The sequence below is a fragment of the Dermacentor andersoni genome, chromosome 5, assembly GCF_023375885.2.
Source record: "Dermacentor andersoni chromosome 5, qqDerAnde1_hic_scaffold, whole genome shotgun sequence".
NCBI lineage: Eukaryota > Metazoa > Arthropoda > Arachnida > Ixodida > Ixodidae > Dermacentor > Dermacentor andersoni.
The window spans coordinates 198,169,112-198,182,971 of NC_092818.1; the positions used below are offsets into that span (position 1 = coordinate 198,169,112).

The window sequence follows — 13,860 nt, forward strand, 5'->3', positions numbered from 1 at the left end:
CTAGCCTCTAAATGTGCATTGTGTATTTAGTTCTTCAGTTTCTTGTACATGTTATTTTTATTATTAGCTGATTGCACCAGACCAGTATTCACCCATGATTTATGTTTGGGTAAAGCAGGATCCAACCACAAATGGATCATACCAAAGGAAGGTAATGATTATTATATGTGAAACAGAGGGGAGTATAGTGAAAATTTGCAAAGCAAGTAAAGGAACTTTTACTTAACAGTACAGAGGTACACAGGAAGATGGAAACTAGAAGTGATGTCCAGAGGATGTCCAGCGAAGCTGTTGAAAACCATCATTGCAACATCTGAGGCGTTATGCAATGCCTTTTCGCTCAATTCCTCCTCCAGCACATTATTCAGCCACAGGAGAATGCGGACATGCGGACTTCCCCTGTGCTGGAACTCCACGGCAGTACGACCAGTGGCAGCCCGCCACTGCTGCTCATATTGCCGTTTCGTTTTCCTTTGCCGCCCCTTGTATTTACACTGCACCTCGGGAGTCCCAACTATGCATTGTCTACCCATAGTAGTGCTGCAACAACAATGAAATCAGCTGCTAGGCTGGTTCTTTCATATATGACAGGCTAGTGACGTCACTCTCCATGTCGCAAGCTACCGTTGCCATGGCAGCTTGCGTAATCAACAGTAATCTTTACCGGGAAATGTATGCAGGGAGTGCTACATGCTTTGCATTGTTAGCAGTAGCACCGTATCATCAATTATGGGGTTTGGATGCTTGTTCTGTGCTTGTTCTTTATTGAAACGAATGTTGTGCTGTATGTTGTATGCACTTTTCGCTTCAATCGCTGAAGGATTTTTCTGTCAGAAAATCCCGACCAACCAGAGGCTAAGAGCTTCGCTGTAATGTAAACCATAACCAGTCCTCCGTCTAAGCTCTGCTAGCATGCATGCACGCAACGCTCCTGAAGTGGGACTCACAACCGTCCAACGGTAACTGTGTTTCACTTACCATGGAATGTGTTTTTTATTGTGAACTCAGGGCTGCAAAAATGTTTCTTGTGAACTTTCATGCTCTGAATCTTCTTGAAAATAAGCTACTGCTTTTCAAGAAGCCTGATGACCCAGAAATTTCTATAATTTTATAATTCCTACAAACCGACCGCAGCAGGAATAAAAAAATAATTTCCTCCTCATCTTCTCTTACAAGCTGAATAATTCGACCATTCCGAGCGTAACAGGGGCCAAGTACCTCGGCGTTCACTTCTCAAGCGATCTTACTTGGCAGGATCACATTGCAGAGATTGCCGCGAAAGGCAATGACAAACTAATCTTCTTGGCTCGAAATTTTCACCCCTGTCCTCTGGCAACCAAGAAGTTATTATACACGACGTACATAAGGCCTATTCTTGAATACGCAGGCACGATATGGGACCCTTATCGGGACAGCCTTAAATACATCTTAGAGCGCGTACAAAATCAAGTGGCACGCTTTATCACTGGGAGCTATCGCAGATCTAGTAGCGTCACAGAAATGAAAATACGCCTAGCGCTTTCGACGTTAGCCGAACGCCAGCGATGCTTGCGTCTCAAATTTTTTCATAAAATCTTTTACAACAATACTGGCAATAATAAATCAAAATACATGCTTAACCCGCATTACGTATCCCATCACCGTGAACACGCATTAAAAGTAGGGCCAATGAAGTCAAGAACGAACTAGTTAATATATTCTTTTTTCCCAAAAACCATCAATGAATGGAATGCTCTGCCTGAGGACACCATTTCGAAAACATTAAATTCAGCCCTCTTCAATGAACTGCTTGACATGTGATCAGTTCGTGTGTTTTGATGTTTCTTTTCCTTTCTTTTTCTTTCACGTTTGCTCACTTACTATATATATTTATGAGCGTATATGCGTTTATATATTCATGTATGCCCATGTATGTGTATATATGTACATACGGTCCTTTTCTTTTTTTTCCCTTTTTGTTTTGAGATAGTTATGCTGCCTGCACTGCATTATTCGTCACCATGTTTTTTGCTATGTAACCTTAATGACAACTGTTTCACATTTGTATTATTTCCCCCCCACTGTAATGCTCTCTGAGCGAATGTGGGACTGTATAATAAATAAATAATAAATAAATAAACTCCTGATGATAAGTTAGTACTTAATATTATTTCGTTATCTGACTGTTACATTCAAACAAGACAGAGAAACTCACAGGAGGATGGAGGCCTAAATTTATTAACAGTGCACAAACGAGAAAAGTGTGAATCCAGAGCCAACATATTGATGAGGAGACTTGTCTTCATCAGGGCAAAACTGTTGCTGAGACACTAGCTCCCAGCTTAGTAATTCCTTTATTCACCCACTGTTAATGTACTTATATTTATGATAATTTATTCTCCGCTACTTTCTTCCAGATTGGGAGTTGGTAAAAGCTCTAAAGACAAGGCAAAGGTAAGCTAAAATGAATGTTAAAACACTTATGTACCAGGTAAAACCTGTTTTTATTTACATATATATTTACAGTACTGCTAGCCTCCACGTGAGGCTGTAAGCAGGAGTGGGTGACATAAAAAACAATAAAGTGTTCATGCATAAAAGAAATCAAGACACAATAAGCGTATTACACAAAGCGACAAGAAATTAAGAAATGCACTCACGAGAAACACCTACTACAAAGTCCTGTAAAAAAAAATAAAGAAAGAACAAATAAAGCACATGCGCAGCATTTGAAACATTGGTCATTACAACTGGTTGCAAAAATGATTACAACTGAAGTGCTTGTACAGATGTATCGGTAGTTGGGCATTCCACAATGCTGGTTGATAGTCGGTTCCATTTGCAAATTGTCTTTGGAAAGAAAAAATTTGTGAACGTTTCATTAAGGCAGGAATATTCCTTTAATATTTTATTATGATGCAGTTGGGTGGTTCGCCTGGACACTGGCTCTATGTATGTGCGTTTGTGTATACCAAGTTTCTTGTGGAATAGCAAGTGCATGTACTTTGATCAGTCACGTTGGTGCCACTTTTGTAAACAATCTAGACCTGCTTGTTTTACCAGAGAACTCACAGAAGTACACCAACTATATAAACGGTATACGAACCTAACTGCTTTCTTTTGAGCAGGTTCTAGCTTGTTTATGCTGCCTCAAGTGTACGGATCACTAACAATTTATACATATTCTATTACAGAGCGAACTAAAGTTTTATATGCTATTAATTTAACCTCATGTGTGCACTGTTGCAGGGTTCTTAGGTAATCAAGTTTCCGCATGGCCCTCTTCACAACTTGTGATATGTGCTCATTCCACCTTAGATCTGATGTTATAATGGCACCCAGATATTTATAGCTGTTTACCACTGTGAGAGGGTTGTCACCTATGCAGTATGAGAAATTTAACAGTTGTCGTTTCCGTGTGATTGACATCGGAAATGATTTTTTTGTGTATTGTTATGGTGGCTAGAAGGGAGAGGTGACGCCAACGGCGGATGGAAGCCGCTCCTCCATTTCAAGCCTGGCGTAGGTGGCGCTGTTGGCCGTAATGCGATTTAATGCGATGCATGGTACGCGCAGCTGGCTTTGAGCATACGCAAGGACGCAGGCTGCCGTGCACGCAACGCGTCGGCCTTTCAGTGATGTTGTTGCAAGCAATGGTTTAGCTCATTAAACGCTAGTCGAACGTGACTATGGCTTACAGAATGCAATTTTAAGCCGTGGTGGTGCAGTGGTTAGGGCGCCCGATTGTTGTGCCCAAGGATGAGGGATGGCATCCCGGCCGCGGCGGCCGCTTTTCGATGGAGGCGAAAAACAAGGCGCCCGTTTGCTGTGCGATGTTAGTACACGTCAAAGAACCGCAGGTGGTCGAAATTTCCAGAGTCCTTCATGCCTCCACTACGGCATCTCCATAGCCTGAGTAACTTTGGCACGTGAAAGCCCACAAATAAAACCATTAAAATCGAGTGGTTGCCTCTGCAATACATCTGCTGCGTAACACATCGGCGTATCTAAAGCGTTATTCGCGAATCCTTTCAGTTTCAGAAATTGAAGGGTCCGAATGAGTCCCGTGTGGTCAAGATAGTGCATGACGACAGTAGGAGACACAGACTGAAAGAATTAGGATGGAAATATGTTTCGGGTCCGTGCGATTGCATTTTTTAAATAACGTTGTTTATTGCCTCAGGGCATAAAGGAATATGTAAAAAGGAAATTAAAAGGGGTATTAAATGAGAGAAAGAAAGGTTGGCTGTTCTTTGGCCGGTGTCTTCCACTCCTTAAGTTTCAGTAATATGAAGCGCCAGCTTACTCCTAAAAAAATGTGAATGGGGTTCAGAACAGGTAATACAAAGCATAGCAAAAATTTATTGCACATCGTAGTAATAGCAAAGCACTGCACATCATACATTCAGGGTAATTCGAAGTACAAGATATCACATTTACGCATGCTTCTGTGTAATTTGAAAGAAAAACATTGAACACCCACGAAGAAATGGGGAGGCAAGGATATCACTTTCCACTAAATAAAAAATTAAGACGTTCCACCTTGAACAAATATGCAACTTAGAGCACCCTCCCTGCTGCCTCGACGACTCATAGCCGGACGTGCAGCCAGGGGCGAAGAAGTGACGCTGCTTCGCGTTTTTTGCGTTGGAATTCATCTGTTCGGCGAAGTCCGGCACTCACATTAACATGTCAGCAGCGAAACACATATTGCCATAAACGAGAGAACACTTCGGCAGCCACGAAGAAACAGGAAGGCTGTCGCGCCGGCCAGACACCGCGGGAAGCTGCACACGCGCGCAACCGCGTGACTGCATCGCCAAGCTGACCGCAGCGCCACCGCGGCCTTTGCGGCAGCGCATGAATGAGAGGATCGCGCTTTCTCGGCGGATATGCCGGCGCTGGCGTCACCTCCCCCTTCTAGCCACCATAGTATTGTCACTTGCCAACCTGAGCACCATGTTGCAATCGTTGCTAATATTAAGTACAGCCTGGTCGCTGGAACTGTTATCAGAGAAAAAAAGGTTAATCAGACACGTTATGCTTGAATAACATAGTCTCAAAGGCATTGGGTCCATTCTAGGGAACTGAAGTGAGATTGATAGAATGAGTCTAAAAAAGAATGACACTCAAAATACAATAATGTTTATCAGCAAAGTTCGATTCCTTAGAGACATTTTACGAATGTGGTGGTTGTTGAACACGTAAGTAGGTGACGCTGGATGGCGATTTTTCTAACGACATTTGCCTGGCTTAAATGCAGCCTTATATGACCAGAAAAAAAATTCAGATCTTCCTGAGATGTGGGTGGTGAGGAATTCATTTGCTCACTCTAGGTGCAAACACGGAAGTGCCTCAATTCTATAGCAGTCACCGTTTTTCTTAAGGTGCTCATGGGGTAACAGACTAAAGGGGCACCACAAAAAAAATATAATAATAATTTGAGGTGCATTAAGGGCCTTAGTGAGATTAGAAGAACTGGTGAGGCTTATACATTGCTGAATAACGGACATGTCCCCTGCTATAGAGGTCTCCTAGATAAGAAGCAATGCGGGGTAGGATTCCTAATCCATAAGGACATAGCGGGCAACATTGACGAATTCTACAGCATTAATGAGAGGGTAGCTGTAGTCGTAATCAAACTTAATAAGAGGTATAGATTAAAGGTAGTACAAGCTTATGCTCCAACATCCAATCACGATGATGAGGAAGTAGATCAGTTTTGTGAAGATGTTGAATTAGCGATGAGAAAAGTGCAAACTCAATATACTGTAGTAATGGGCGACTTCAATGCAAAAGTGGGGAAAAAGCAGGCTGGTGAACAAGCAAGTGGCAACTACGGTATCGATTCTAGGAACGCGAGAAGAGAGATACTGGTAGAATTCGCAGAAAGGAATAAGCTTCGAATAATGAACACCTTTTTCAGGAAGCGTAGCAACAGAAAGCGGTCCTGCAAAAGCCCTAATGGTGAAACAAGAAATGAAATTGACTTCATACTCTCTGCTGATCCCAGCATAATGCAGGATGTAGAAGTGATAGGTAGGGTAAAGTGCAGTGATCATAGGTTAGTGAGGGCCAGGATTCACCTCAATTTGAAGAGAGAAAGAGCAAAATTGGTCAAGAAGAAACAGGTCAACCTAGAGGCAGTAAGGGTAAAAGCAGACAAATTCAGGCTGGTACTTGCAAACAAATATGCAGCCTTAGAACAGAGAGATGATGATAACATAGAGCTAATGAATGAAATCGTAACTAGGCTGGCTTCAGAGGCAGCAGTTGAAGTGGGAGGCAAGGCAACAAGGCATTCAGTAGGCAAGCCTCTCCCAAGTAACAAAGGACCTAATAAAGAAACGACAAAAAATGAGTGTCCAACTCGAGATAAAATTCGTGGAACTGTCAAAACTGATCAACAAGGCGAAAATAAGTTATACTTCAAACTATAACGTAAGAAAGTCTGAAGAAGCCGTAAGAAATGGACGCAGCAGTGAGAAAGAAACATGGCATACGACAAACCAAGGTGTATGCACTAAAAGATAAGCAGGGTAATATCATCAGCAATCTCGAAGATATAGTAAAAGCAGCGGAAGAATTCTACACTGACCTGTGCAGTACCCAGAGGAGTCAGGATACCTCAATTAGAAGCAGTAATGAACAGGATACAGAAACTCCTCCTATAACTAGCGATGAGGTCAGAAGGGCCTTGGCAAGACATGAAACGAGGAAGAGTGGCAGGAGAAGATGGAATAACAGTCGATTTAATGAAAGGTGGAGGAGACATAATGCTTGGAAAACTGGCGGCTCTCTATACAAATTGTCTATCGACTGCAAGGGTCCCAGTAAACCGGAAGAATGCAAATATACTAATCCACAAAAAGGGAGACGTTAAAGAAGTGAAAAATTATAGGCCCGTTAGCTTACTCCCAGTATTATATAAAATATTTACCAAAATAATCTCCAATAGAATAAGGGCAACACTGGACTTTAGTCAACCAAGGGAACAGGCTGACTTCAGGAAGGGATACTCTACAATGGATCACATCCATGTCATTAATCACGTTATCGAGAAATCCGCAGAGTATAATCTATGTGGCTTTCATAGATTACGAAAAGGCATTTGATTCAGTAGAGATAATACCAACATTGATAGTGGCATTACCTAATCAAGGAGTACAGGATGCTCACATAAATTCCTTGGAAAATATCTACAGAGGTTCTACAGCTACCTTAATTCTACACAACAAAAGCAGGAAGATACCTATAAAGAAAGGGGTCAGGCAGGGAGACACAATCTCTCCAATGCTATTCAGTGCGTGCTTGGAAGAAGTATTCAAGCTATTAAACTGGGAAGGCTTAGGAGTAAAGATCGACGGCGAATATTTCAGCAACCTTCGGTTTGCCGATGACATTGCTCTATTCAGCAACAATGCAGATGAGTTACAACAAATGATTGAGGACCTTAACAGAGAGAGTGTAAGAGTGGGATTGAAGATCAATATGCAGAAGACAAAGATAATGATAAATAGCCGGGCAAAGGAACAAGAGTTCAGCATTGCCAGTCAGCCTCTAGAGTCTGTGAAGGAGTATGTTTACCTAGGTCAATTAGTAACAAGGAACTCTGATCATGAGAAGGAAATTCACAGAAGAATAAAAATGGGTTGGTTCGCATAAGGCAGACATTGCCAGCTCCTGACTGGAAGCTTGCCATTATCATTGAAAAGGATGGTGCACAATCAGTGCATTTTACCAGTGCTGACATATGGGGCAAAGACTTGGAGACTGACAATAAGAAGCATGAGAACAAGGACCACGCAAGGAGTGATGGAATGAAAATTGCTAGGCATAACATTAAGAGACGGAAAGAGAGCGGTTGGGATCAGAGAGCAAGGGGGTATAGATGACATTCTAATTGACATCAAGATAAAAAAATGGAGCTGGGCAGGTCATGTAATGCGCAGGTTAGATAACCGTTGGAGCATTAGGGTTACAGAATGGGTACCAAGAGAAGGGAAACGCAATCAAGGACGACAGAAGACTAGGTGGAGCGATAAAATTAGGAAATTCGCGGGCGCTAGTTGGAATCGGTTGGCGCAGGACAGGGGTAATTGGAGATCACAGGGAGAGGCCTTCGTCCTGCAGTGGACATAAAACAGGCTGATGATGATGATGATGATGATGATGATGAGTCTATTATGTTTCTGCAGTACCAAAAGTGCCACTCTTACTGGCAAACGAGGCTTGCCAAGCCAGGAAACACATAAGTAAAAATAAACTATGTTGCATTCTTTAAGAAGCCAAAAAATGTACTTCACGAGTTTTGTAAGTAGTATTTACTGGGCCACGATGGTCCAAATGCAAAAATTTACTTTAACATTTATGATGTCACACTGACATACCAGTGCTTGCGAAATTTAAATGATAATAAGCCTGACATTAGTTCTGTTCTAGTAATGAACTTCTTACCACAAAATTAATTAACATTGAGTTTTGAAAAATACTTTATTAGTCTGACCTGGCTTAACGTTTCTCTTCGGTGTCCCTTTAATATGGGACTTGAGGCTCATTGAGGCTATTTGGGTGGTTAGGTTGATTGCCTGTTGAAACAGAAACTACAGTTCTGCCAGAGGGCACATGAGATAATGTCTCAGGACAACATTCATTTGGACGAGAGGGTGCATACTTGAATTAGGAAGGAACAGCGGCAACTAAGACAATCATGAGAGAGAGAACGACACAGGACAAGTGCCAACACTTATCCTGCGTCGTTCTCCCTCTCGTGATCATCTTAGTTGGCGCTGTTCCTTCCTAATTCGAGATAATGTCAATGGGAACCAAAAGGAATGTAAATCACTACAGCTGAAAAAGAAAAAAAAGATGTTACATTCGCATCTAGTTTATTTAATTGTTGTGATATTCCTGTCGTAACAATTATATGCTGTTTGCATGCTGCAGAGAGCTCTGATAACATAATAACTAAGAAAGTCATTGTTAGCACCACGCCAAAATGACTACTGAGCTGTTTCAGCATAAAAATAAAGAATGCTAAATTGTGTATTTCTATGGCATATGTTGAATCTGCTCTTTGTGATTGGGTGTGTGAAAGCAGAAGTTATAATGAAGACTTCTATTTCTTTTTCTTTTTTTTTTTTCAGTTTGCAGAACTGCAAGCACCAAATTTGCAACACTCAGTATCCCACGTTTCTGGAGCCATGTCATCATCATCGGCTCGCCATAATGCTTCATTAGAGTGGTGACTCCAAGTGCAAATGTCACCGTACATTCTTGCTGTGTGATAATATGACTCAGTATTCTTGGCCTACCTGGACTATTCTGTACCTATTTCTATAAGCCAGGTATTCTCACTAGATGTTTTATGAATTAAAGGAGCACTGACATCACTTTGTTTATTTTTTTTCTTTTCTTTAATTAAAAGTTATTGACTTCGACATCGAATAAAAATATACTGGCAAGTCTCAAAACACCCTGTATAATTCGTTATAACAGCTTTTCTACAACCACTTTTGGTTTCATTTCTCAGGAGGTGTAGGTGTCATGATGTAATGACACAGAAAGTGGTCACAATGTTTGTTGTGTATAAAGCCTTCTGTGTATATATCATGTGAGTGCTACTGCCATGTAAGGGACCCTGGGCCTCCATCAAGCTGCTGCGACAGCTTTTTGCCCAGGTGTCCCTCCAGTTCCTTTTGTTTCTGGTAAATAAAATAGGCTGATTGATTGATTAATTGAGTATGAGTATGTGCCTTCAAAGCATGGCTACGAAATCGTCCACACGTTATTTTGCAAAGAGCAGTGCAAAGCTGTGCTAATGTCTGGAGCAGTTAACATTGGCACTGGAATTGCTTCATCTATATGATCTGGTCGACCTTCATATGCTGACATTTTTTCAAAGGTGACCGTAAACCTACTGAAAATTAATTAGTATTTGTGTACGAGCCCTTGCAAATATTCGGACAGTGCTTGCAGGTCAATTCGCAGAAAAGCTCAGTACCTAACATATCTTTACTTTGCTATATAGTTTAAAATTTCAAAATTTGTCACCATATACAGTGAAACTCTCTTAAACCGTAGTTGTCCAGAGCTCGCAAAAAGTACGTACTAAATGGTAGTACTGCTTAACTGAAACAGAATGAGATCGCCCACTCACATGCCAAAAAGAGAACTCAGAGAGAGTGCAATGAAAGGGCAGAAACATGGCAGTATTTATTCACTTCGCACGACAAAAGTATTGTTATTTTCGTTTGATGCCGTGGCAGCCCAGCAGTAACGACAGCGGTCTCAAACTTACTGAAGGTGCTAGCCAGCTTTTCAGCCAGCACTCTCTTCTCGGCGAAAACTTGCATGGCAGATTCCTCGTTAGTGTTGCGTATTCTCCGTGCACGGGTGCAGTAGAGCTGTAGAACTTGCTGGGTGCCTTTTTCATTGCGAGGAGCTGTTCTCGTCGAGACGATTGTATTTATGAGGCCGACCTAATGCACAGCTTCTGCCACTGTCGGGCCTGAATCGCCCATGCTGTTGCTTTCCGTGTTGTCCTCTTCACTGTCGTTAGGCGACACTTAGGCAACAGAGGCAACGATGGCAAAAAGTTGAACCTCGTAGCCGACATCTATTCATGGTCGCAGCAGTGCTGCCGAGCAACTTCGCATTCCAAATTCCACACACCGTAGTCAACTGTAGATGCCTGTTGCGTGCCAGTGCCAAATTCTTCGTGCCACCTTCGATAGCACAAACGATGTCCAATTTTTCTTCTATGCTGAGCACCCGGTGTTTTTTATCCGAGCTTCACCATGACGCGAGTCTTTGCTTGCATGACGCTGAAATGATGATATGGCTTCACGTGCGAACGCACAGGGCGGTGGGAAGCCGCTGTTCCGATCTCTGAGGCTTGTTTCTTTGACAGGCTGCCTAATGGGGACGATGCACCACCGTGATTGCACGACAAAAAGTAGAAACATTATGTGTTAACGATGTGTACACAATAAGCTGGTATGGTTTATGTGGATACAAAACGTATTACGTTCAGTGGCCGCTGTGTCGGGGATTTGACTTTAATACTTTAAAACGAAACTGCTGTTTAAGCCGGTACGGTTCAACGAGGTTTTACTGCACCATAACTGACGGCTTCACAAGCACCGGAGGCCTAATACATTGTGTTTAAAAGTGAAAAAGTCTATAAAGTAGGTCTGAAATGCTACTGTTGGCACACTTTTCAATGCATAGTGGAAACTGCTATGTTTTCTGTTTATTTTTTTACTTTTGCCTGAAAAATTTGTCCCTGAACCTTTGTATCACTCTGCAGGTTAAAGGTATTGCAGATAACAGTTGTAGCTAACTTGTCAAAATTGAAGGTGCGACATTATATGACAAGAACTTAGAGTCCTAAGAAACTGAGATCTATGGGAGCCGAAGGCTCCTTCAGATCAAGTCGGTGGCTCCGCCCACGATGGGACCGGGAAACGAAGTCCCGCCGCAATGTCATGGGCCCTCTGGACAGCTTGGAGTTGAATGTGAAGATTGCTGCTCTTGAGGAATTCCTCCCATTGCTCTTTCATGATCAGTGGAGAGGCGTTAAGGGCTGGACACAGCCAGAGCATGTGATCAAAAGAGCATGAGTCATGACCACATTTAGGGCACGACTGTGAGTGGTTAAGGTCTATCCTGTTAAGGGACCAAGGAGTGGGATATGAACAGGTTTGCAGAATTCTGAGTGTGCTAGCCTGAGGTTTGTTCAATTTGGGGTGGGGGGGTGGAAATGTCCTCCTACCCAAACAATAACGGGAAACAATTTCGCGGAAAGTGCATAATGGATGTTCGAGGATGTTGACCTCGTTCCCAGCCTAGCTACCCGCGACAGCGTAGTACGTGAAATCGCGCACACTGTGGTGGGCCTGCTCATTAGGATTACATACGAGCGGGTTAAGTGAGGCATCTGGATGAGCTGGGAACCACGAGATGTGATATCCTCCTTCGCTGCTCTCCTGAGTTCTTTGAAATGCTTTGTTCACGATACTGTTTGCCTGTTCAGACATGAGGGCGGACGAGAAGGATCTAACCTCCCTGCGCGAGTCCGAGAAGGTGATAGGGGGAACTTTTGCGCTGTGAAAAGCCAGAGCGATTGCTGCTTCCTCTGCCACATGGGCAAACTTAGTATAGACAGAGGCTGCATTGACCACGTTGCCCCTGCTTCTACAACTGAGACAACGAACTTATCCCCACTGTCATATCTGGCAGCATCAACAAAGGGGGCACCTAGTTTGTGCTGATTGATGTTTTTTAAGGATGGACTTGGTTCTCGCTAATATTTACCCTCGTTGTGCACTGGGTGGATGTTTCGCGGGACAGGGTCAACCATATGCATGATGCAAATTCTGGTTTCCCAGGCCAAGCTAACTTTGGTCGCTGGTTCATGTCTCGGCTGGGTACCCGCTTTTAAAATATTGATCCCTGGCTTAGTGGATGGTCGCCTCATTATTTGAGCCGCTGTGTGTGCTTCTATTAGCTCATCGATGGTGTGAAGTCGTAGCTCCAGCGGCTTCTCGGTGCTCATGGACTGCGGAAGGCCGAGCACTCGCTTGAGGCCGGTTTTGATTAGGGAGTTGAGTTTGACCTTTTCCGCCTTACCCCAATTAAGATACGAAACAATGTAGATAACATGACTTAGGAAAAATGCCTGATAAGCTCTGAGCAGATTGTCTTCTTTGAGACTGCCTCTTCGATTTCAGACGCAGAAGCGCCAGTAAAGAAACCACTTGTAAATCTGTTTCTGTCTTACCAACTGTGCACATAATATTAAAGAGCTTTCACACATGAAATCAATTTCTTTAAGCTTGTATTTTTATCACGCTAACTAGTATGCAAGCAGCATTAAAATGTGGATGGGAAAGTGAGTGGTTTTTGCAGTGAAAGTGGATGAAGTAAAATTGTGCTTATCAACTCAAAGTACCACCAATTACGTTCGTCATATTTTCTTAACACTAAAAAGGGACAACTAGAAAAGAATGTTTTACTGTTACTAAAATTTTGGTAAATAGTAAAGTGTTTGAAATCATGGTGTTCACTGCAGCATCCCTCATGGCACACACAAAAACTTTTGTAGCAGACTAGGCATGCTGGTTTCCTTCTGTTGATATGAGTATCCCCTTTGAGGCAGGGGTGACAGCACATCCCACTATGGTCATTCCTTTATTCTTTATCAAAATATTTAATGTTTCATACACTAAGCTACTTATTCAATTTTGAAGGTACAGACACATGCAGATTTATTTTTTCTTTGCGCCACCGTTCTTCCAACCCTTGTCTCCATCGTTGATTCACTTACGTTCTCTCGATTCAGGTAGGCTAACTGCAGTAAAACTATTTTGATACATGTTCTAGGGAATCACGAGAACGCATGAGCCGAAAAAACGTAACATCCGGTAACGAATTACGGCAGCACTACAGATGAGGCAGAAAAGCTGCTTTTAGCAAAGTTACATAGAAAGTCGGCGAACTATGGAAAATGCGCTAAATAACGCTTTCTATCGCTAGACTAAACATTAAACGCCTTTTCTGGCAGTCATAGCCGTGAACCACACCAAATGAAGGTTGTGATTTCTGTATAGCGCGGATAGCAAGTTGATTTATAACGGCCCCCTTTCGAGCCTTCGTACCTCTCTCAGTTCGCGCGCAGGTATTGAAAATCGCGATAGCGTCCGAAAACGGGCGATTTCGACGCCGTGACCTGTGTTGAGACCGATGACGATGTTCCGACGTCATCATCGTATTCACGATGGGCACGTCATCTATGGGGCACGTGACATAAGCTGTTCGTTCTGTCGTACGATGTTTCTGCACCCCTTTGGCAGACTCGTCAGTGTTGTCGGTGTCTTG

The 13,860-nt window shown here is 42.7% G+C and overlaps 1 protein-coding gene across 1 annotated transcript in view; it reads left to right on the forward strand.

The window, feature by feature from the left end:
- Window positions 1-9,716, forward strand: part of Ctu1 (Cytosolic thiouridylase subunit 1) — an 82,799-nt gene extending 73,083 nt beyond the window's left edge. The window contains exons 15-16 of the mRNA XM_050179578.2: window positions 2,397-2,433; window positions 9,126-9,716. Of these exons, the coding sequence (XP_050035535.1) occupies window positions 2,397-2,433; window positions 9,126-9,227 (139 nt within the window). The 3' untranslated portion in view covers window positions 9,228-9,716. The remainder of the gene's footprint in view (window positions 1-2,396; window positions 2,434-9,125) is intronic.
- The last annotated feature ends 4,144 nt before the right edge of the window (window positions 9,717-13,860 follow it).